Source organism: Magallana gigas, chromosome 8, assembly GCF_963853765.1.
Source record: "Magallana gigas chromosome 8, xbMagGiga1.1, whole genome shotgun sequence".
NCBI lineage: Eukaryota > Metazoa > Mollusca > Bivalvia > Ostreida > Ostreidae > Magallana > Magallana gigas.
Genome location: NC_088860.1, coordinates 50628851 through 50647062, shown reverse-complemented (window position 1 = coordinate 50647062; position 18212 = coordinate 50628851). Strand labels below are relative to the sequence as shown.

General features: G+C 31.5%; 1 protein-coding gene across 7 annotated transcripts in view; it reads left to right on the top strand.

Annotated features, from left to right (window-relative positions):
- Positions 1-17966, top strand: part of LOC105344430 (BTB/POZ domain-containing protein 16) — a 33431-nt gene extending 15465 nt beyond the window's left edge. For 4 of the 7 annotated variants that reach the window (XM_066068675.1, XM_066068676.1, XM_066068674.1 and 1 more), the window contains 13 exons: positions 2801-2934; positions 7862-7976; positions 8245-8314; positions 8404-8466; positions 8732-8799; positions 9097-9216; positions 9382-9473; positions 12621-12703; positions 13994-14080; positions 14706-14783; positions 15357-15455; positions 15859-16047; positions 16438-17966. In XM_066068675.1, the coding sequence (XP_065924747.1) occupies positions 2801-2934; positions 7862-7976; positions 8245-8314; positions 8404-8466; positions 8732-8799; positions 9097-9216; positions 9382-9473; positions 12621-12703; positions 13994-14080; positions 14706-14783; positions 15357-15455; positions 15859-16047; positions 16438-16506 (1267 nt within the window). In that variant the 3' untranslated portion in view covers positions 16507-17966. The remainder of the gene's footprint in view (positions 1-2800; positions 2935-7861; positions 7977-8244; positions 8315-8403; positions 8467-8731; positions 8800-9096; positions 9217-9381; positions 9474-12620; positions 12704-13993; positions 14081-14705; positions 14784-15356; positions 15456-15858; positions 16048-16437) is intronic. The other 3 variants (XM_066068680.1, XM_066068679.1, XM_066068678.1) reach the window with 2 other exon arrangements.
- The last annotated feature ends 246 nt before the right edge of the window (positions 17967-18212 follow it).

Here is an 18212-nt window from a genome sequence, read left to right as displayed (position 1 = left end):
AGTGACAGGTAGGTAAATGTAAAAATGTAATACAAATATTAAAACGATAGATGGTTACTACTACGATAAAAATGCAATAAAATGATTACATTAAGATGTCAAAATTATGTACTATATACAGTTGTACAGCACAAGGTCTACTAGAAAAATTTACTTTTTCTGGAATTTTTGTGATATAACTACAAACCATTTTTGAACGTTTAGTCCAACATATTTCATGATTGGTTAGTCTGATATTAGATTGTAAAATTGCTGAACATTATAAAAACATAAGTAATAAGAATTATTAATTGAATATTAGGAGATAATCAAATGCAGTCAGAGGTTATAAAATTCAATACATGTAATACCCTTCAAGTCCTTCGGGCTTTATTGAATTTGATCATCCCGACCATTTGATCCCCTCATAATACTCACTGATTGATTCTTTATACCTACACATATAACACAAGAGAAGTGTAGAAGACTTAGGGTAATACTAGTAAATATATTACATAATGTAGTTGTCAACAACTGAAAATGTAAAAAAACAAAAAAACAAATTGATACACAATTTAGTTGTCAACACACACACACATATATATATAGGTAGTTTTGACAACTGTAAATGTAAGAAAATACTCAACGTAGGTGTCAACATCTGTAAATGTAATTAATATATTACACAGGGTAGTTGTCAACAATGTATATGTAATAAATGAATTACACAATATAGGTGGATGAATTAGACAGATACTGTTTTGATATTTGGTGTTTATTGTGAGTCTTAGTACACACGAAAGGGTAACAGACACAAGTAAAGATCCACATCACTGCTCTATCAAATCGCACCTGTAGGTAACTTATAATAGACAATCACCTTACACGTTTATATGATACATAATACTCTGTAATCATAGATACGCTTACCCTTAAAACCCATTTTAAAAGTTTAAGGCCCTACTAAAAGTTGTCTCTTTGCATGTAACATTGGTATTCTAAAAGTCTATCCAGCTTCTTTTTTTCACAGTACTGTGACACCAGTCTTATCAGGTTTAACCATTTAGGAAAATAATGAGTCCTAATTATTCAAACAGCTTATGTTATGATTTCCACCTCCTGTAATATATCTAAAATGTATAATGTGCATTTTTGCACCAGCCTGTAGCATGTCTTTAATTCTGCACAAGTATCTACTAAATGTGATAAAAGGGCAACAGTATGTATGTCCAGAAAAAAGAAATATTGCAACCAGAGCTCCAATTACTCGGATCTGCTCAAGCACACACACCTCACTTTAAGAAACACGATTTGAAAATATATATATCATGTGAGTACTGTCATGAGTTTATCTGTAAATGATGTGCCAAAACAGACCACAAGGATCACGACTGAAAAACTATACCCACAGCAGGAAGTCAAAAGAGAAGAGAGCTATGAAGAAGAATCTAAATAAGACTAAGGAAGATAATATGAACGAGATGGATGAGAAGATAAAGAAGGCATTTAAACAAGTGGAAGACAACAAGAAATGTCGTGATTAACCCTAACCAAAACCCCAACCCTGATGTCTCTAAGCTTCAGAAACATTTTGATGCGATTGTGTAAAAAAAAAAAGATAGAAATCAAGAAGAATTTGTAGACATTATTAAGGGAATATTTGGTAATAAAAATGGTGAAGTAAGTTAGAAAACATTAGACCTAGAAAAGAAAAATGTACAAATCAAAGATCTTGTAAGTTTCTAGAAGATAAACACAGTACTATGTCTGATTCTAGTTTGATAGACAACCTCAGAGATTTGAGAAGACTTGTGTCTAAAACAAACAATGATGTAGACAAGGGGAATCAATCAGTGAGATATAGAAGAGAGTATGACAGTAAATAATGTTTGTGTAAAAGACAATATAAAGGTTACACCAAAGACCATCCTTGTTATCCCAAAGACTTAAGTTTACATCATTTATTTTGAAAGATATGATTAAATTTTGAAATAAATGACATTCAAGAAAAACACAAGAAAATTTAAATTTAAAAAACCCACATGCATAAACGATGAATTTAGTAGAAGGGTAGTTGAAAAATTTGAACAAAATTATAGTGAAACATACACTTTAAAGGAACAATATTTAATAGATTATAACTATGAACTAAATCGTTTTAATTTCAAATTTTCTTGTAGTTTGTATTGTGCATTAATATCCATTACCGTATTTGTTTTTCCTTTCTTTTTGTTCAAATTATTCAAGTACCATTCATTGTGACATCATAGATGTGTTTTTTTTTTAATCTTAATTATTGACTTGCCTAATCAATAGTTAAAGTTTATTATTTATGAAAGCACACTCCTTAATTAATATGATATCAAACATTACTTACATAACTTTGATTGATATTTAATATGAAAAGAAACATCAAATTGGGAAAAAATCTATCTCTCCAAATACATGACTGTATACATAAGTATTTTTGCTAACTTTTTAGTATAAGATAAGAAAAGGTTTTTGAACTCTGATAGACCAGTCACTTTAAAATATATCCCGGAAATACTGTTACTTACTGACCAAGGAAGCGATTTGATTTTTTTGTATCCAAAACACTTACACGTTTAAAAATAAACCAAATGTTCCCAATTTTACCAACTTCTTGGAGAGTAACCAACTAAGAAAGTTTTAGTCAATGATCACTGTGACATTAACTAAAATGAAATGAAATTAAAAGTTATTTATCCACTAAAAGTTGAAACCGTTACAATGTAGGAATAGCAAAGTAATATGTCATAGGCATATGCATGTTTGTTCAAGCGATATTTTGACATTGAAGGTTGAGTCTAGTGGAGGACCCAGAGGAAGAAGAAATTAAAGGAGTGAATCACCCAGCTCATGTGTCCGAGAAACGGGTCAACAGTGTCACTGTCATCAAATTGGACTGTAAGGACCCACTGCTCACTAAAACAGGTAACTGACTATAATTAACCACCCCTCTCCAGAAAGCTATCACCCCCTTCATTTCTCATTCCAACCAAATATTCATGTTACTTGACGAGATATATCCTCCTTACAAATACACATGATACATGTACATGTATGTTACCAACCCAATCTCCAACCGCAAGGCTGGCGTTACTTACTTCCCAGATAAGACTATGATAATGTGAATGGAACCAAAAATGCAATAGATAAATCTTGTACATTTTTGTTTGCACAATGAGGGGAGATGAGTATTACAAGGAAATACTACTTCTTTACGTATCTAAATAAGAATTATTTAAATCATTTATGCTCAAACTTTGATGATTAAGTTTTCTTTCTACATTTGAAACCTGTTCTTTTTAAATATTAAAGTCATTTCTATATGATGTTTTAAAAAATCCCAATTTTACCACAATGTCACTTAGTTGGATGGAATTTAGACCCTGTACACAAATTTTTCCGTGACAATCTGGTCTTCCCCCGTTGATGACAGATAACTCTTCAATATCCCCACCCTACTCCAATCCCCATCACTTAAATAAACTGCAACACATTTTCCTTTCCTTTCTCTTCTTCACTAACCATCCCAAAGTTTGTTTACATCTCAGAGAAAGAATACTGCGGTGATTATGAATTATATGTTAATAATGCACCGTTGTGCTAATGTTTTTACTAAAAATTATGAGCATATGGAAATTTAACGGAAGAAATAAACTCAGTAACTACTGAATCATTATCATTCGTCATTTAGTGTTAAAACAAGTTTTCCCTCTCAAAGTTCAATCATTTTGAAATTAATTAGTCGGTCAAAGAAAAAAAACTACAATCCTCAATATATAGAATTATACGTATATAGCTATTTTGTCCTAGATATAACAACATAAAATATCAGTCATCTATTGATATAAAAACCACTCTTTGGACAATATATGCCACAGATATTTCTGTATGTCGATTTGTCAGATATTTGCCGAGAACAAGCTGAAGCCTACATGTGTAACATGATCCAGTGTCTCCGTCGTATCATTTTCCCATAATCCTCTTTGATTTATGGGGACTAGGCTATAATCCTTTGTAGATTACTTATCCTGATAGAAATGAGATTTTTCTTCTTCAATTGTTGGGATGAGACTGAGTCAGAACGTAATGGTCTTTTTAATGAATACTTGCTTGCTTTGTCATCTGATGCTAGCATTTTATCTGGCATATTACAGGCAAGATGAAGTAACATATATATATTGTTTCATTATAAGCTTGGCAATTTCCATCTTTAGATGAATGAAAACCAAACCCTATAAAATATCTGTCAATGCTGAAAACTCCCTGAATGTTTGAATGACTCTTTTCAAGGTTACTCATCATAGGCTTCTGATTGTTATCTGGCTATGAAAATGGATATTGATAATCAATACATGTTGTGACAGCTGAGTACAATTTGTAGCCAAACAGGAGATTTTTTGTTTCTCAATGGAAAACACACACTACATAACCGATGACAGATTTTAGCTGGAAATGCACCTTGCAAAGTAAACTTGAATAAGATTTAGGTGACAAATGGGAGTATATGATATAAAACATGGCTGCAGTTGCTGATGAACTCTGGCAAGTCATGTTTTATTGACACGAATTGTGTTGAAAGACGGATAAATGAATGAAGGCTTGGGGATGTGAAATATTGGAAAAATCCAGGGACTCTCCCACTAAATGTGTGCTCTGATCAATAATGTGAAGTGCATTTCAAGTTCATCAGGTTAAGATGAAGGGGAGAAATCAATAAAGCTTTGCTAATTCATTTCATTCAAGGTTTCTCTTTGCATTTTTTATAAAGCGTCCTAATAATTATTGCATTGTGAAGTACTCATGCAGACTGGTCTGTACTTACTCCCCCATCTCCCTAAAGTGTAGACATACGCAGTATCAATGAAAATGCATCTTCCTTTACTAGTTACGTTATTGTTATTCACAAAGTTGTACCTTGATATCTCTTGGCTGGAACCAGTCATCTAACATAAAACAGATGACATATTTATATATCATTAAATGTCCCTTTTTAGTGTTCAGGTTAAAATGTTCAAATCAAAAAAAAATATATAATATGTTTAACTAGTAAATATAGAAGAGTACATGTCTCCTTTTTTTAATTTTGTTTGCTGGCTCTTTCAACTAAGTGTTAAAATTTTTAATGATGGCTTTTGAGAACCATCTATCAAAAGCGTTAATTTATCGCATTGGTTATTTGAGAAGTCACCCTCAGCATTGTAGGAAAACATCTTTAATTTTAGGAGAAAGTCCATCACTTTTACAATGCAAATATATATTTATTTTTATTGTGATCGATTAGTTCCTTTTTTATACTCTCTGACTTGGTATTTTGAATCTTTTTCAAGGATTCATTTCACGTGTAGGCGTTTGAGTAGCGAGAAAAACTATTGCCAGTTTAACTCCAAGACGTGAAGCTGGCCATCTTTGTGACAATTATCGGCATTGTAATTTATGTCTGACACACCTGGTCCATTAGGTGTGGGCTAGATTTTAATTACTGGACCTAATCAATGTTTAAAGTACAGGTAGCTAGTAGCAGCAATGCTACGACCAGTTTGAACTGAAGCAATCCCTTCATCACAGAATCAGTTAATAGTACCGCTCCCTGCTCTTGGCGTGATATTGCGATGTCAAAATATTGATGTATTTCTAAGAAGATTTTACATTTTCAGTTTTTTCACAACCCTTCTGGTGCATGATAAATACATGTAATATTAATGTCATTTTCCACTGTCGGTTTTCTCCTTGCCCTTAAGGTGCATGATAAATACCTGTAATATACAACTGTAAATTAATACTTTTTATGTTGACAATTGATTTTTACATCATAAACTGGTAAATTCTTTTCCGATTCCTTCAGTTTAGAAAGAATATCGTAATATTTACAAGGACCAGAAAATAACAGTAAAATTTCAAAGTCTATCTGGGGTATGTGCTTTTTGCATTTTAACGTGGACTGATATTCATTATGTTTAACTAGGAACCTGCGGTATATAACCATTGCTATTGTTTTGAGTATACGTATGTGCATATTACTTTAAATAAATGTATTTGAAAATCTACTGAAATTTAGCAGAAAAGTCAATTTTATTTCTAAAATGCTTTAGGAATAGAGTTATGCAAAAGAAGATATGTTTCTACCCATTGCAAAATTAATGAATAGCAAAAAGACAAGAAAGAAAGAATCATAGCATTGATTATGAAAATTGATGTAACATCAAATTTTAAAACTTATTAGAGGTACATGTACGGGTACTTAAATATTTAAAAAGAGCATTGACTATGCAGTGAAATAAAATATATGTGTGTACATATTAAATGACTCATTCTGTACATGATGAACAAGGTATTTGTAATGAATGGAGTGTCATAATCATTAATTAATGGGATAGCCATGTAGTAGATTGAGTCGGCCATAACTTCAGGTTTTATTGATGTCGAAATGGGTTAGCCAATCCCAATGAAATTTTTAAATGAGGCAGTCTTAATCACGTATGTTTTAATAACAGAGGAAAGAAATAATCTTTTCTAGAGGCAGCTCTTTGACTAATGATAAAGAGTTCACTCTAAAATTAATTTGTAAAAGTAGGAGTTGAATTTTGATGTGAACAATGGACTCTCCTGGAACTTGTCACAAAGAAGGAAAACTATTTCTGTGCTACTGATACTTACACTCACAAATCAAGGAGAGAAAAAACCCTAGAATATAGACATAAGTGTGCAATCACTTCCAAAAATAGCTGGCAGTATATAGTGCGTAAGTTATTTTGGGAGGCAGAATATCGCTTGGTTCTATCAATGGATACTGCAGCTTACCTCCCTTGATTGGATTGAATTCATTAAATCTTATTAAGGACACGTCATTAGACAAGTGATTTAGACAGAAAAATAAATTTATAGGTACAGGTATCATTTGTAAGGAATACAAAACTTGACCAAGAACTGATGATACAGTGTTAAGTTAATACCTGTAGTCTTTTCCTTTGTCATCATGAACTTTCTCTAGGGACACAATAAGAATCTCATCATTTAAATGGAAACAAATGTTTTACTCAAAACCAATCAAAAGTTCAAAATAATTGTGTCAATCAACATGGTAGTGTACACGTTCAATTGATTTTGATACTGGGTCTATGTGATACGTAGGTTGTTAATTAAAAATCAAAGTACTGAAGATGTAAGATGTAGATGACATCAGAATTGGTGGACTTACTAATATTTTCAACAATTTTTTTGGCAAATCATTTTACAACAGCAATTGATAAAACTTTTTTCTCTTATTCAAGCAAAATGCTAGAATGTACATACTATTAACGTTACATTTTTCTGAGGTCCTTTTTATTGCAGATGGTAAAAATTTTCACACACTTTTCAATAGGTAATAGGTATGTCATATTTTTTGATACATTTTTGTACCAATCATGCTTCTTTATCAAAGATATCTCAACAACTATCTATTGCAGATGGTTGAAGTTTTATTACACTTCTTAAGGTATGCCTAATCGTTAGATTCAGTTTTGTACCAATCTGACCTCAGCGTTCAGTTTAATGACGGCTTTGTTTTCATTTTTATTCATGTTTTGCGAACAGATTTTCGTCGAAGCAATTATTCATCGCAGATGGTTAAAATTTTAAACACACTCTTTGATTAGGTATGCCATATTGTGGGATTCATGATCACTTCTGAACAAAGCCAACGTCTTCTTGAATGTAGAAATTTTTATTAGTTATTTACATCAGAGAGGGAGTGGCAGAAGTTAGGATAGGCCCAAAGATGTTTTTTTAAACATGTAATTCATATCGCTTTTTTTACCAGTGATTAAGTTCATATTCAATGTCAATAAATCATGAGAGAGTTCCTTTTTTCCAGCAATGGCTGTAGCTCTTGGGAATCTTTACCACGATGAGGTGGAGGTAGAGGTTGAGGATGTCGCCAATGTGTTGGCTTGTGCCTCAGTCCTTGGATTCAAAGCGTTACAGAATACGTAATATTCTTTTCCATTGTTAAAACATATGTATTTCTTCAAAATTATGGTAAAGTAATAAAAAAAACCTGAAGTTAATTTTCCCATCACAGCTATGAACAAAATGTTAATTTCATTTGTTCAAGCTGAACAGAAAGTGAACACATTAAATGATAAATTTAAATGAAAAAAAAACAAGGATTCCAAAATCAATTCTCATGTGAGCAACATCAATGAATGCTAATAACTTACGGGTTTCTTGAAAAAAATACTTTTCTTGTCTTTTTAGTTGTGGTAAAATGATGCTGGAGAATATCAACCACAGAACCGTCTGTAAATATCACTTGGCCGCCTCCAAGGTAACACTTATATCACTCCTGTCAACACATTAATGTAAATGTAAAATGGTCTGGACTGACTAAGATACATAACTCTTGGTATTTTTCAGTACCAACAGGAACAGGTTGTCCTGGCATGTGAGAGATGGTTGGAACTCAATCTGATTCCTCAGGTAATGAACTGGAATTTGTAAAGTTTGACAATTTCATTATTTTTTTATGCAATTGTCTTTGAAATCTTAATGGACCTTTTTCACCACTTTGAAAGAGAGAAAAAAGAAAAGATAGAAAAATTGAAATATGTTAGATCAATTATGTTTTATGAAAATGTTATTTTTGTTAATGTTTTTGAATCTCAATTGATGCTTCACTTTTTTGGAGAAAAAGTAAAAGATTTAGAGAAAGAAAGATTTTCTTACGAACACTTTTGTTCTCTAGATGTCATGTCAAATCCAGCTCCGTGAAGTATCAATGGATCTTCTCCAGAAAACTCTGAAATCTCACAGGTATTTGATTAAAAAACACAAAATATTTTTCCTTCAGTTATAAAGATATCATAAAGTGTAAAGTAAAATGTATATTTATATGATAAATTATAAGTAATAATGATCTTTAAATACCTGACGTTTGTGTCTCTTAGTTTGTAGCTGTTTGTTTCAACAGTTTGTTCAGATTCAATAAATACGGTATTCACCGCCTCCTCTCAACTTTATATAGTAATATAGTTGGTGATATATCAATCCATGTAGCCCTAATACACATGGTGTAGACGTTTGTCTCACACTCTGTAGTTGTTTCAACAGGTTGTTCACGTTCAATGAGTACAGTATTTACCGCCTCCTCTCCTATTGGCTGTTCCTACAACTCAATCCTCAAGTACAACTGATGCCCTCGCACAGTACCGTTCTGTCTTACTACAACAGGTAACACACATATCTTATCTCCCCTTAATGGCACAAAAACAGTCTATAATCCATAGTCAAAGTTTCTATGATAAACTCAAAAGTTTATTTCTTTTTATTACGAGAAAGACCGTCCTTTGATTTTGATACATGTGAGGATTCTCCAGATTTGACATTGTCTTTCAGTCTTCCAAAGAACTGTGCTCTGGTTGAAAAGGATGAGGGACAGTGTTATGCCCCTTTGTTCTCGGCGGTCCGTCTGACCGGTATCACCGACAGTAAGTGGTTCTTTTGTATATACAACATTGTATTTAGCTATATGATATATTTAAAGAACCAAAGAAAAAAAAATCTATAACTGCTATTCATTAGACCTTTACATAGAAAGTTCACGATAAAGCTATACATAAATTTTTCTTATGACACAAGATTTAATAAACAGAATATTTTATGATATTAAACTGCATATTTTGAACAAAAGATATATATCATGAAGATCTTTTTCCGATGTGGTCACTGATCAAGATCAAAAGTAAAATAAATATCTAAAAACGTTGATTGAAAGAATCCTAATCTGAATATAAAAATAAGTTGAAAGCTCCTACCGAAGGCGTAAAGGACAATTGCTTATTCTTTTATTATCATGTCCGTCAATTATCCACTTTTTTTTGCCATTGGTTTATGTACGATTTTGTCAGAAAGTGAATTGAAATTAGGTTTCGCAAAAAATTGTTAAATTTATTTTCCTTATATCAGGTTGTTGCTGTGAAGGTGTTGTCTGTGTCATTATAATGTACATTTCCCTGACTATCCATAGAAATACCCTCATATCATACTTTATCATACATCACTTGAACCATCATATGCATATATACATGTACAATATATATTAAATGATCTTTTTTCTTTTATATAAAATAAATTATTAATTGATTTAAGATTAGATGAAATATGTTGTATTCGTAAATTCACGTTAAACATCTCAGTCTGTTTTTTCCCGTCGATAGATGTTTAGGTAAGACTCTGTAGTCTTGCTTACAATTTATATGTGTCTAAGTCACTGCACAAAAAGAAACTTGTTGCATCAAACCACCTGTCTGCATTAGGTACACGAAATCATTTTTTCCTGACAGAAATTTCTCTTTGTGTAAGGGAATGTTAATTACTTACAGTATCTACAATGCTGATTATGAATATTTAAAGTCTTATATTAGTTTTTCGAAAACATATCTACAATTTTAATTGTTGCCAATTTTCAAAAATAAATTTTGTTCATTTCGCTATTTCATTATCATCGGTTGAATGTTTGACCAACAATTTTGTCCCTTTCTTAAAATTAGAAAACCTTTTTTTTCTTTAGACAGAGCAATATCGGACAAAAAATGACCAGGTTTGCTCACAATTTTTATTCTGTGTCAAAATGCATGGCAAATTTTAAAGATCTGAACTATTTTCTATATTTTCTTACAGGCACCTTAATCATTTAATCATTTGACTTTTCTGTAAGGTAAAACATTTTTAAGGTTTAGCTCTGTTGTTAGGCAGACCACATCCAAATTCCGTACTATTTAGTCGACCGAAGAATCGACAAAATTTTTTTTTGGGGGGGGGGGGGGTCATGTGTATATCATTTTCAAGTCCACTTTGACATTTTGTAGCAAGTGAATCATTGACATTTTGATTTTACTTTGTTGGTGCATGTTTGTTTGTGAAAAATGATAAAAAAAAATAAAAAAAGAAAGACATAAATGGAAAGAAAACAAAACTATTATTATATGCTGATCAAAATGAATTATTCATATGTAAATTAGAGGTCTGCATTTGCTCTGCTCTGTATTTTTCCTTTGGACTTTTGATTTTCAATGCTGTTCGTTATCACCACATGCCATAAAGCCTTATTTATCTAAACAGCAATTGCTGTTAGAAAGGACTTTCATCTCATTTCCTATTTTTTCTACAATTTTTCAAACTTTTGTAATGTACAATAATTACTTTCAATTTTTTTAGACAGCTTATATTTCTTCAGTATATTATATATATAAACAAAATGTATTGCATGGAATAGTATCTTTGTTACTTGTCACCATTTATTGATATATTGCACAAAAATTCAAATAACATTTATTCTTTTATTTCATTAGATAAACTATAGTTTATTTCCACACATGTTGTAAAATTGATAGAGTTTCTTTAGATATTCTATCGAGATGAGTAAATAAAAAATATAATTTTTTTGAAATCCAAAACATCTTTTCCTGCATTCTGATATCTGATGATACTTCTTAATTTAAATCTGGATGAGAAATAAAACAATGAACAGGCTATCAATCATCGAATCCAGTTTTCGCTTACCTTTTGATAATGAATGAAATGAATATGTACCTGTTTGTAACTATTTTATAAATTTTATAATTATAATAAAAAAAGTCTATAATTTTTTTTTTACACTCAGAATGACGTTTCTTTGAGATATGTTGCAATGAAACTTTAGTTTGTAAACAATTCATTCTCAATTGCTTTTCATTGACAGGGTCAATTAGGGTAATAATTTCTACTAGTCGATCTATTTGTCTTCATTTATCATTTCCATAACATCAGTAAGAACATGTATATTAATCAGACTTGTTTATCATTTAAAATCTTTAAATAAAGGTCAGAAATCCATTATTTTGATTTAGTTATAAAAAACAAATTGCATTTTGTTCTTTTATCATTGTTTAATTTGTAGCATTTCATTTTATCTTTAGTGTTTATCTCACCTGACCTTTTGATTCCAAGCTCATGTGAGCTTTAAGATCACATTTTGTTTGGTGTAATTTTTATTTTTTCTGTTCGTTCATCTGTAAACTTATTTTTTCATGTTTACACTTAGCCAACTTCAACCAAAATTTGTACATAAAACATCCTTTAAAGGTCTTTTGTTTCAATGCCCAGCCTCTCCTTCAAAGGAAGACAATTTCAGAGAACGAATTATAAAAGAGGAGGTTCAAAATCTTCTTAAAAAGAAACAAAAAAATCAAAGAAAACGTGTAATATCCTAATGTTTACATGAAAAAGTAGATTCTATTTTGTTCATATCATGATTCCTTTGGAGATGTTCATAATGGAAATAAACAGGAAACCTTAGTGCAGAGTTATATACAAAGGGGAACAAAAAAAAGAATTGTTAAACAAAATTAGAGACATTAACCATCGGCCTCAGGATTTTGTTGTGATTTCCATAAAGTTTTGTTTCTTTTCTATTTTAAAAACATATATGAGCTGCGCTGTTGTTATTTTTTAACAGCAATATATGTGTAATTTGTAAGATATGATTATATATCATTGTACTAGACCTTGGTTACGTGTATTATTATAATATTGGTATCTATTAGTTTTTTCATTTTTCACCATATCATTTTCACTATATGTAATTTGATTTTCAGCCAACCATATCCAGGATATGCAGATGATGAATATCTTGCCCCCGTCACAGTTGATTGATCTTCTTTCTCAACACTACCACGCAGTATGTATATTTTTAGTGTATTTGGTAATTGGAGAAAGTATAGGAAATGTAACTTTAGAGAACAATTTACAAACTCTAACTCATAAGGTTAGGAAGACCTTTGATATTTTCACTGTAGATTGGATACTCCTATAGAGAAATCTCATCTATAGAGAGAAAAACCCTACAATCCTCGAAATCTCGATAATAGATGGAAAATTATTAGAAATTAGAATCTTAACCGTTTTTTGTTAATAACCATTTAAGAAGACGATTGAGAAGAACTAAAACCATAAATTTTGTCAAAGAAATCTAATAAGAAGAAATTTCTTGAAATTTTAATGAAATGAGGCAAAGTCCAACACCTTAACATTCAATATATTTTATTTCAAAATGTAAGAAAATAAAGAAATCTTAGTATAAGGAATTCGAAACTATAAGGACCAAGCCATACCAGACTTGCACTACTGTAGATTCGTATTTCACCCAAGTACTTGATTAATGGATTTTCTATTCTCTATGAAATATCGTGAGATCCTAATTTTTATTATGATTTTACAGAAAAATAAAGGCGAGATGTTAAAATATGTGAGATTTGTTCCTTGTGATTTTAATTCCGAGCTTTAATTAGAAATCTACAATTTATACATCAATGTTATAGATCATCAACATATATAACAAATTGCTATAAACAGGTTCAAGCCTTTGTCAATCATTCACATTGTCGTGTGAATATTTTGATTTATTAAAAACGAAACAAGATCCTAGTAGGTATAAATAACAATAATATTAAGACAATTTGCGTTGATGTAAAGAGCAATAATAGTAGACAATTTAGGTTGGTTTAGAGAACAATAATATTAAGTAAGGACGTTTGGATATAAACTTTATTTAATGGAAATAAATATGATACAAACAAATGATAAACAAGTATGAAACAAACAAATGGTTGAATCACTCAGTTGTATTGTTGTTTATTAAACAAATTTGTGTGTGTTTATAATGTAAACGCATTGCATTTAGTTATGATTTTTTTTTTATCTTTTTAGCGAAAAGCGGATACCGCTAAAACAAATACATAGCGTTATGTCATCCATATATTCATAAGAAAATATGAATTCAGAAATGATAATTCAAATCCAATTTGCATTCAGTTATATGAAATATTTTTGTAAAACATCGTACACGCTAAATGTAATACGTTTGCATGAGTAAGTTAATTTGTTAGATATTATTATCGATTTTACTCCGATTAAAACAAATTGCTAATTTGTAACTTAGTGTTATAGATTTTACTTTAATCTTTTTGAGCTTCAAAATGGCGGGGATAGTTCAAGGTCAAATGTAGACCAATTTAAAAATTTGGCCAAGCGGCAGGGCTTTGTACTGGACAGTTATGTAAGTTGCCTTAGGGATTCTAGTCCATATTTACCCTTCTGTGCAACGGGTTAGTTTATAGTGATGTTAATGGTATGGGTGAAGTTTTTGCTCATAGTGGTATTATGAATTTGTGCTGATGGAAAAATATTATGAATATAGCTGCATCCATATTAAAAAATGACTTTACAGTGGAATGAAATTTTTCAAAACAATGTCGTAAATTTACCTTTTTATCCACAAGAATAATTTTCCATCAGTACATTTAGGTGGTTGTTTCTGTTTTTGTATTCTAGACATTTGTTTAAAAAATGTCCAAAAAATTCATAATTCTAAGAAATAACAACTTAAAACCTGGATAATGAAAAGTAACAAATGTTTGAATACATAATCGGCTGTGAAATAAATGGTTATTTTAACAAAAATTTATAATCAAGTAATGCATAGTATAGGGTTTTTGGTGAAATGCTAGCGGTGATGTCGGTCTTCGTTGCAATCAATATTAGATTTTTTTCTTCAAAATTACACCTTCAAAATAAAAACCTTTCAAAAACCCTATGTACATGTACTTAAATAGATTAATTAGTAATTAACTATTGTGTAATGCTGCGGTGTGGGCTGGTGAGATTGTGTGTGACTTTTACAGCTTCAGGGTGGCGGAGACATGGGCTCGCTCAGAAACTTCAACGCTTACTCCGTGCGACAGGGCTTCATCGTCGATGACGTAAGAATTTGCTAACCACGAATACTGTGGAATCATGTCCGTGGGGGACCGATGTTCGTGTATTTCGTGGGTAACCCTTGCCCACGAATTTACATCCCCACGAACGTATATGCAGGCACATGTTCAATATAAATTTACAAAATTTACAAAATAGAACTTATTACCAACAAAATTACGTCCTCACAAACCAAGAACATGTTGGGTGCCCACGAACATTGACCCCCACGAATAAAAATGATTACACAGTACTGTTAATGCTGATAAACTTAATCTGTATAGTTACTTACAGTGTTATTCTAAAAATGAAAAAGATTTTACTATCAAGCACTAACGAAAGTCAAAATGTTGGTCAAGTTTAATTCTCAATTGAATTATGATGAAAAATGACCAAAAAACCCAACTGTCAACCATCTCAAAAATCCAAACAGCGAAATATAAATTCAAAGCAGAAAAATTATAATAAATGTTTATGTTTCTTATCAAGAAGAAAGCCTTTCTACACAATCAGAAAACTGTGAAAGATTTTTAATGTTTGAAGTTAATATTTTTACCTGTGTGTCTGCAATGATATAGGAGCCCCACTACCACTCCGAAGTTCTCTCCCTTCACGGCTTCCATTTTGAGCTGAAGGCTGTAAGAAGTAGTGCTGGGCATGTTGCTTTTTACATGCAGGTAAAGCTATTTATATCAAGACGTTAACATGTATATGCTTATGTTACCCATTAATGCTATCTGTCTTTTATGATTAAGTGATCTAGTAATGAAACGATTTTAATCTCAGTTTAAAACGATTTTTTTAAATTAAAGTTTTAGCTAAAAAGTTGCTATATCAATTAAATGTCCTTTTTTGTACACCAATATTTGAAATATGAATCCCATATTAGATCAATTAATTTAAAAGGATTCAATATATTTATCAATGTTCCAATGTATACTATGGTTGCATTAAGAAGAAAAACCTCTTCTTCTTTTTTTTTTACAATTCAGCGGTTGTTGTGCTGTTCAATCCTGATTGTTAAACATTATTTTGCCAACAGCTAAAACCAGGCGATCCAATTCTTTTTGTTTTTTGTAGCGGCTGAAGCCTGGTGATCCGATCCTGAGCTTCCGTCAGTGTGAACGCCACACGTTCTCCATGCGTCCGGACCGAGAAGTCCGCTACTGTATCACTGTACAGCAGTACCAGAAGGGAGATAACTCCTACAAGACCACTGGCATCGTCAGCCAGAAGTTTGGACTGGGAGATAAAACCAGCCGATCGGAGGTATGTCGTCGCACTTTGTAGCTATAGTTCAATCAAAAATTATATATAAGCTGGAATGCAACATCGAGATTTTTGGGGGGTCGATAAAGTGTCATTTCTGAAAAAAACTTTGTTCAAAGATGGATCTTATAATTCTATACGATCATCACTGTAGTTTTTTTAAGAGAATGTTTAAAAATTGTTTTGTTTGCAAGTAACCCACTGTAGAGTTTGAAATATGTGTCAATCAATGAATGATACTAATATTTAACAAATCATGTTCAGTAATTTTAATTAAAAATAAAAGCACTTATGAAAATAATAGATATGTTTTGTTCCTAATTTTCAAACGTAATGATAAATTCTTTTAAAAAGGATTCTAACTGTACTTCTTCATTCTTTTTTTGACAGTGCCTGAAAATGGAGAAGTTAGACAGCCCGGTGTATGCCACCTTTGCTGTGATGTTTCCGTCATCCTGAGAGGAGCACCAGTCTGAAAAAATTTATATTAACCCCTAAACACAATAACACAAAGAAAAAAAATCCAAATTGAATGTATTTCTGATATCATCCAAATTTTGCTCAAGCTTGCACCCGTCTACATTAGCCTCTGTTGTGTTGTTTGAATACTCTGGTTGTGATGGGAAACAACTCTTTGACTTGCGTGAAGCGTGTACTCTAAGTGATGCATATTTAAAGGTCATTCACCTGTTCTGAATAGGTATATTGTTGTTCATTGTTACAGCTCTTAGTGTGCCATTGTGTACGGTGATATCCGTTTATTGTTCTTTATTGTTGTCAATGTTGCTTTGTTGTTGTGTTGTTGTACCTTTGATGCATTAAAGTTTTCTTGATTTTCTGGTGAAAAGTGTTCATTATACTGAAATGTACAAGCATTACAATAACTAAGTCGACTTCTTGGTTCAGACATTTTGTAGGTTTGTTTTTGAGTACTTTTCTCAGGTAATACTATATGTATAAATGGTGAATTTAATACTTCCAGCATTAGTGCCCAAGTGCTTTTTAGGGTAAATTTACATCAATTTCTTTGAAACGAAAAAAAATAATTGTTACATTTGATCCTTGTATTAGAGAATATTTTGCCTATGTGTATTTTTTTAATCATGTGCCAATTATATATCTGTATTACAGAGCTCTATTTCTACATATACATGTTATACTGCTGTTGGATTGCCTTGTACGTTATATACGTATATTAAATAACTCACTGCTTATCTAAAACCAAGGCTTCTCTGATGTCTGTTAGAACGATGACATCTTTCTTGTCGTCACCATTGTTAATTGTCATTTGTTACTTGTGTCAGGCGATGGACGTCGTCAGCCTACATGCCTTCATTCAGTGCTGTGTTAACACTTCTACACTTAAGGTAGCACGTGCTGGCGTTTATTGTTTTATTTTCTTTTTTTGTATTTCACTTTCCCTTGATTTTGTGATACTGAGTAAGGTGGGAGTCTGTTATTCAGAGTTTATATTTGTTATTATAATCTGCACAGTATTCTATACACGAAATCCCAGATTGTTATCAGTCAAGTGTTAATCTTTCCTCTCAATTTCTATTACAGTTTGTGGAATTTATCATATTAAAGTTATAACTTATATGAATAGTGCTTTTACCATGCATGAATTTCCTTATTGCCTACATTTCCCAGATCAATTAATCTGTTTCAAGCATGTAGCCACAGAATCTGTTACATTGGTTTTGACGATTGCGGATACATGTTGTTTTCTACATTATGTTTTAGTTTGAAAATAAAACTGAAGCAATGGCTTGGATTGATCTGTGAACAAATTATCATTAATATATAAAATTCAGGACGTTTTGAATTTCCGATTATCTGTGATACTTGTTTAAGTGGCCATTTTGTTGTGTATTTTACTTAAAAGCTATATGTTTGTTGTGAATAAATTACAAATTGTATGATCACTGTCATTTATGTATTACCTCACTTAGCCAAAGGCTTAAGTAAGCATCAAACTTTGATGGCTGTCGTCGTCGCTGTCCTTTTTTCCTATTTTTATCTTCAGCAGAACCACTTGGCTATTTTCAACCAGACTTGGCAGAAAGTAACTTTGGGGGAATGAACTTTCGGTTGAAGAGTGAGACCCTCTTTAAATAGGGAATACTAGAAAAAGAGTTAAAATAGGATTAGGTATTTTACAAAAC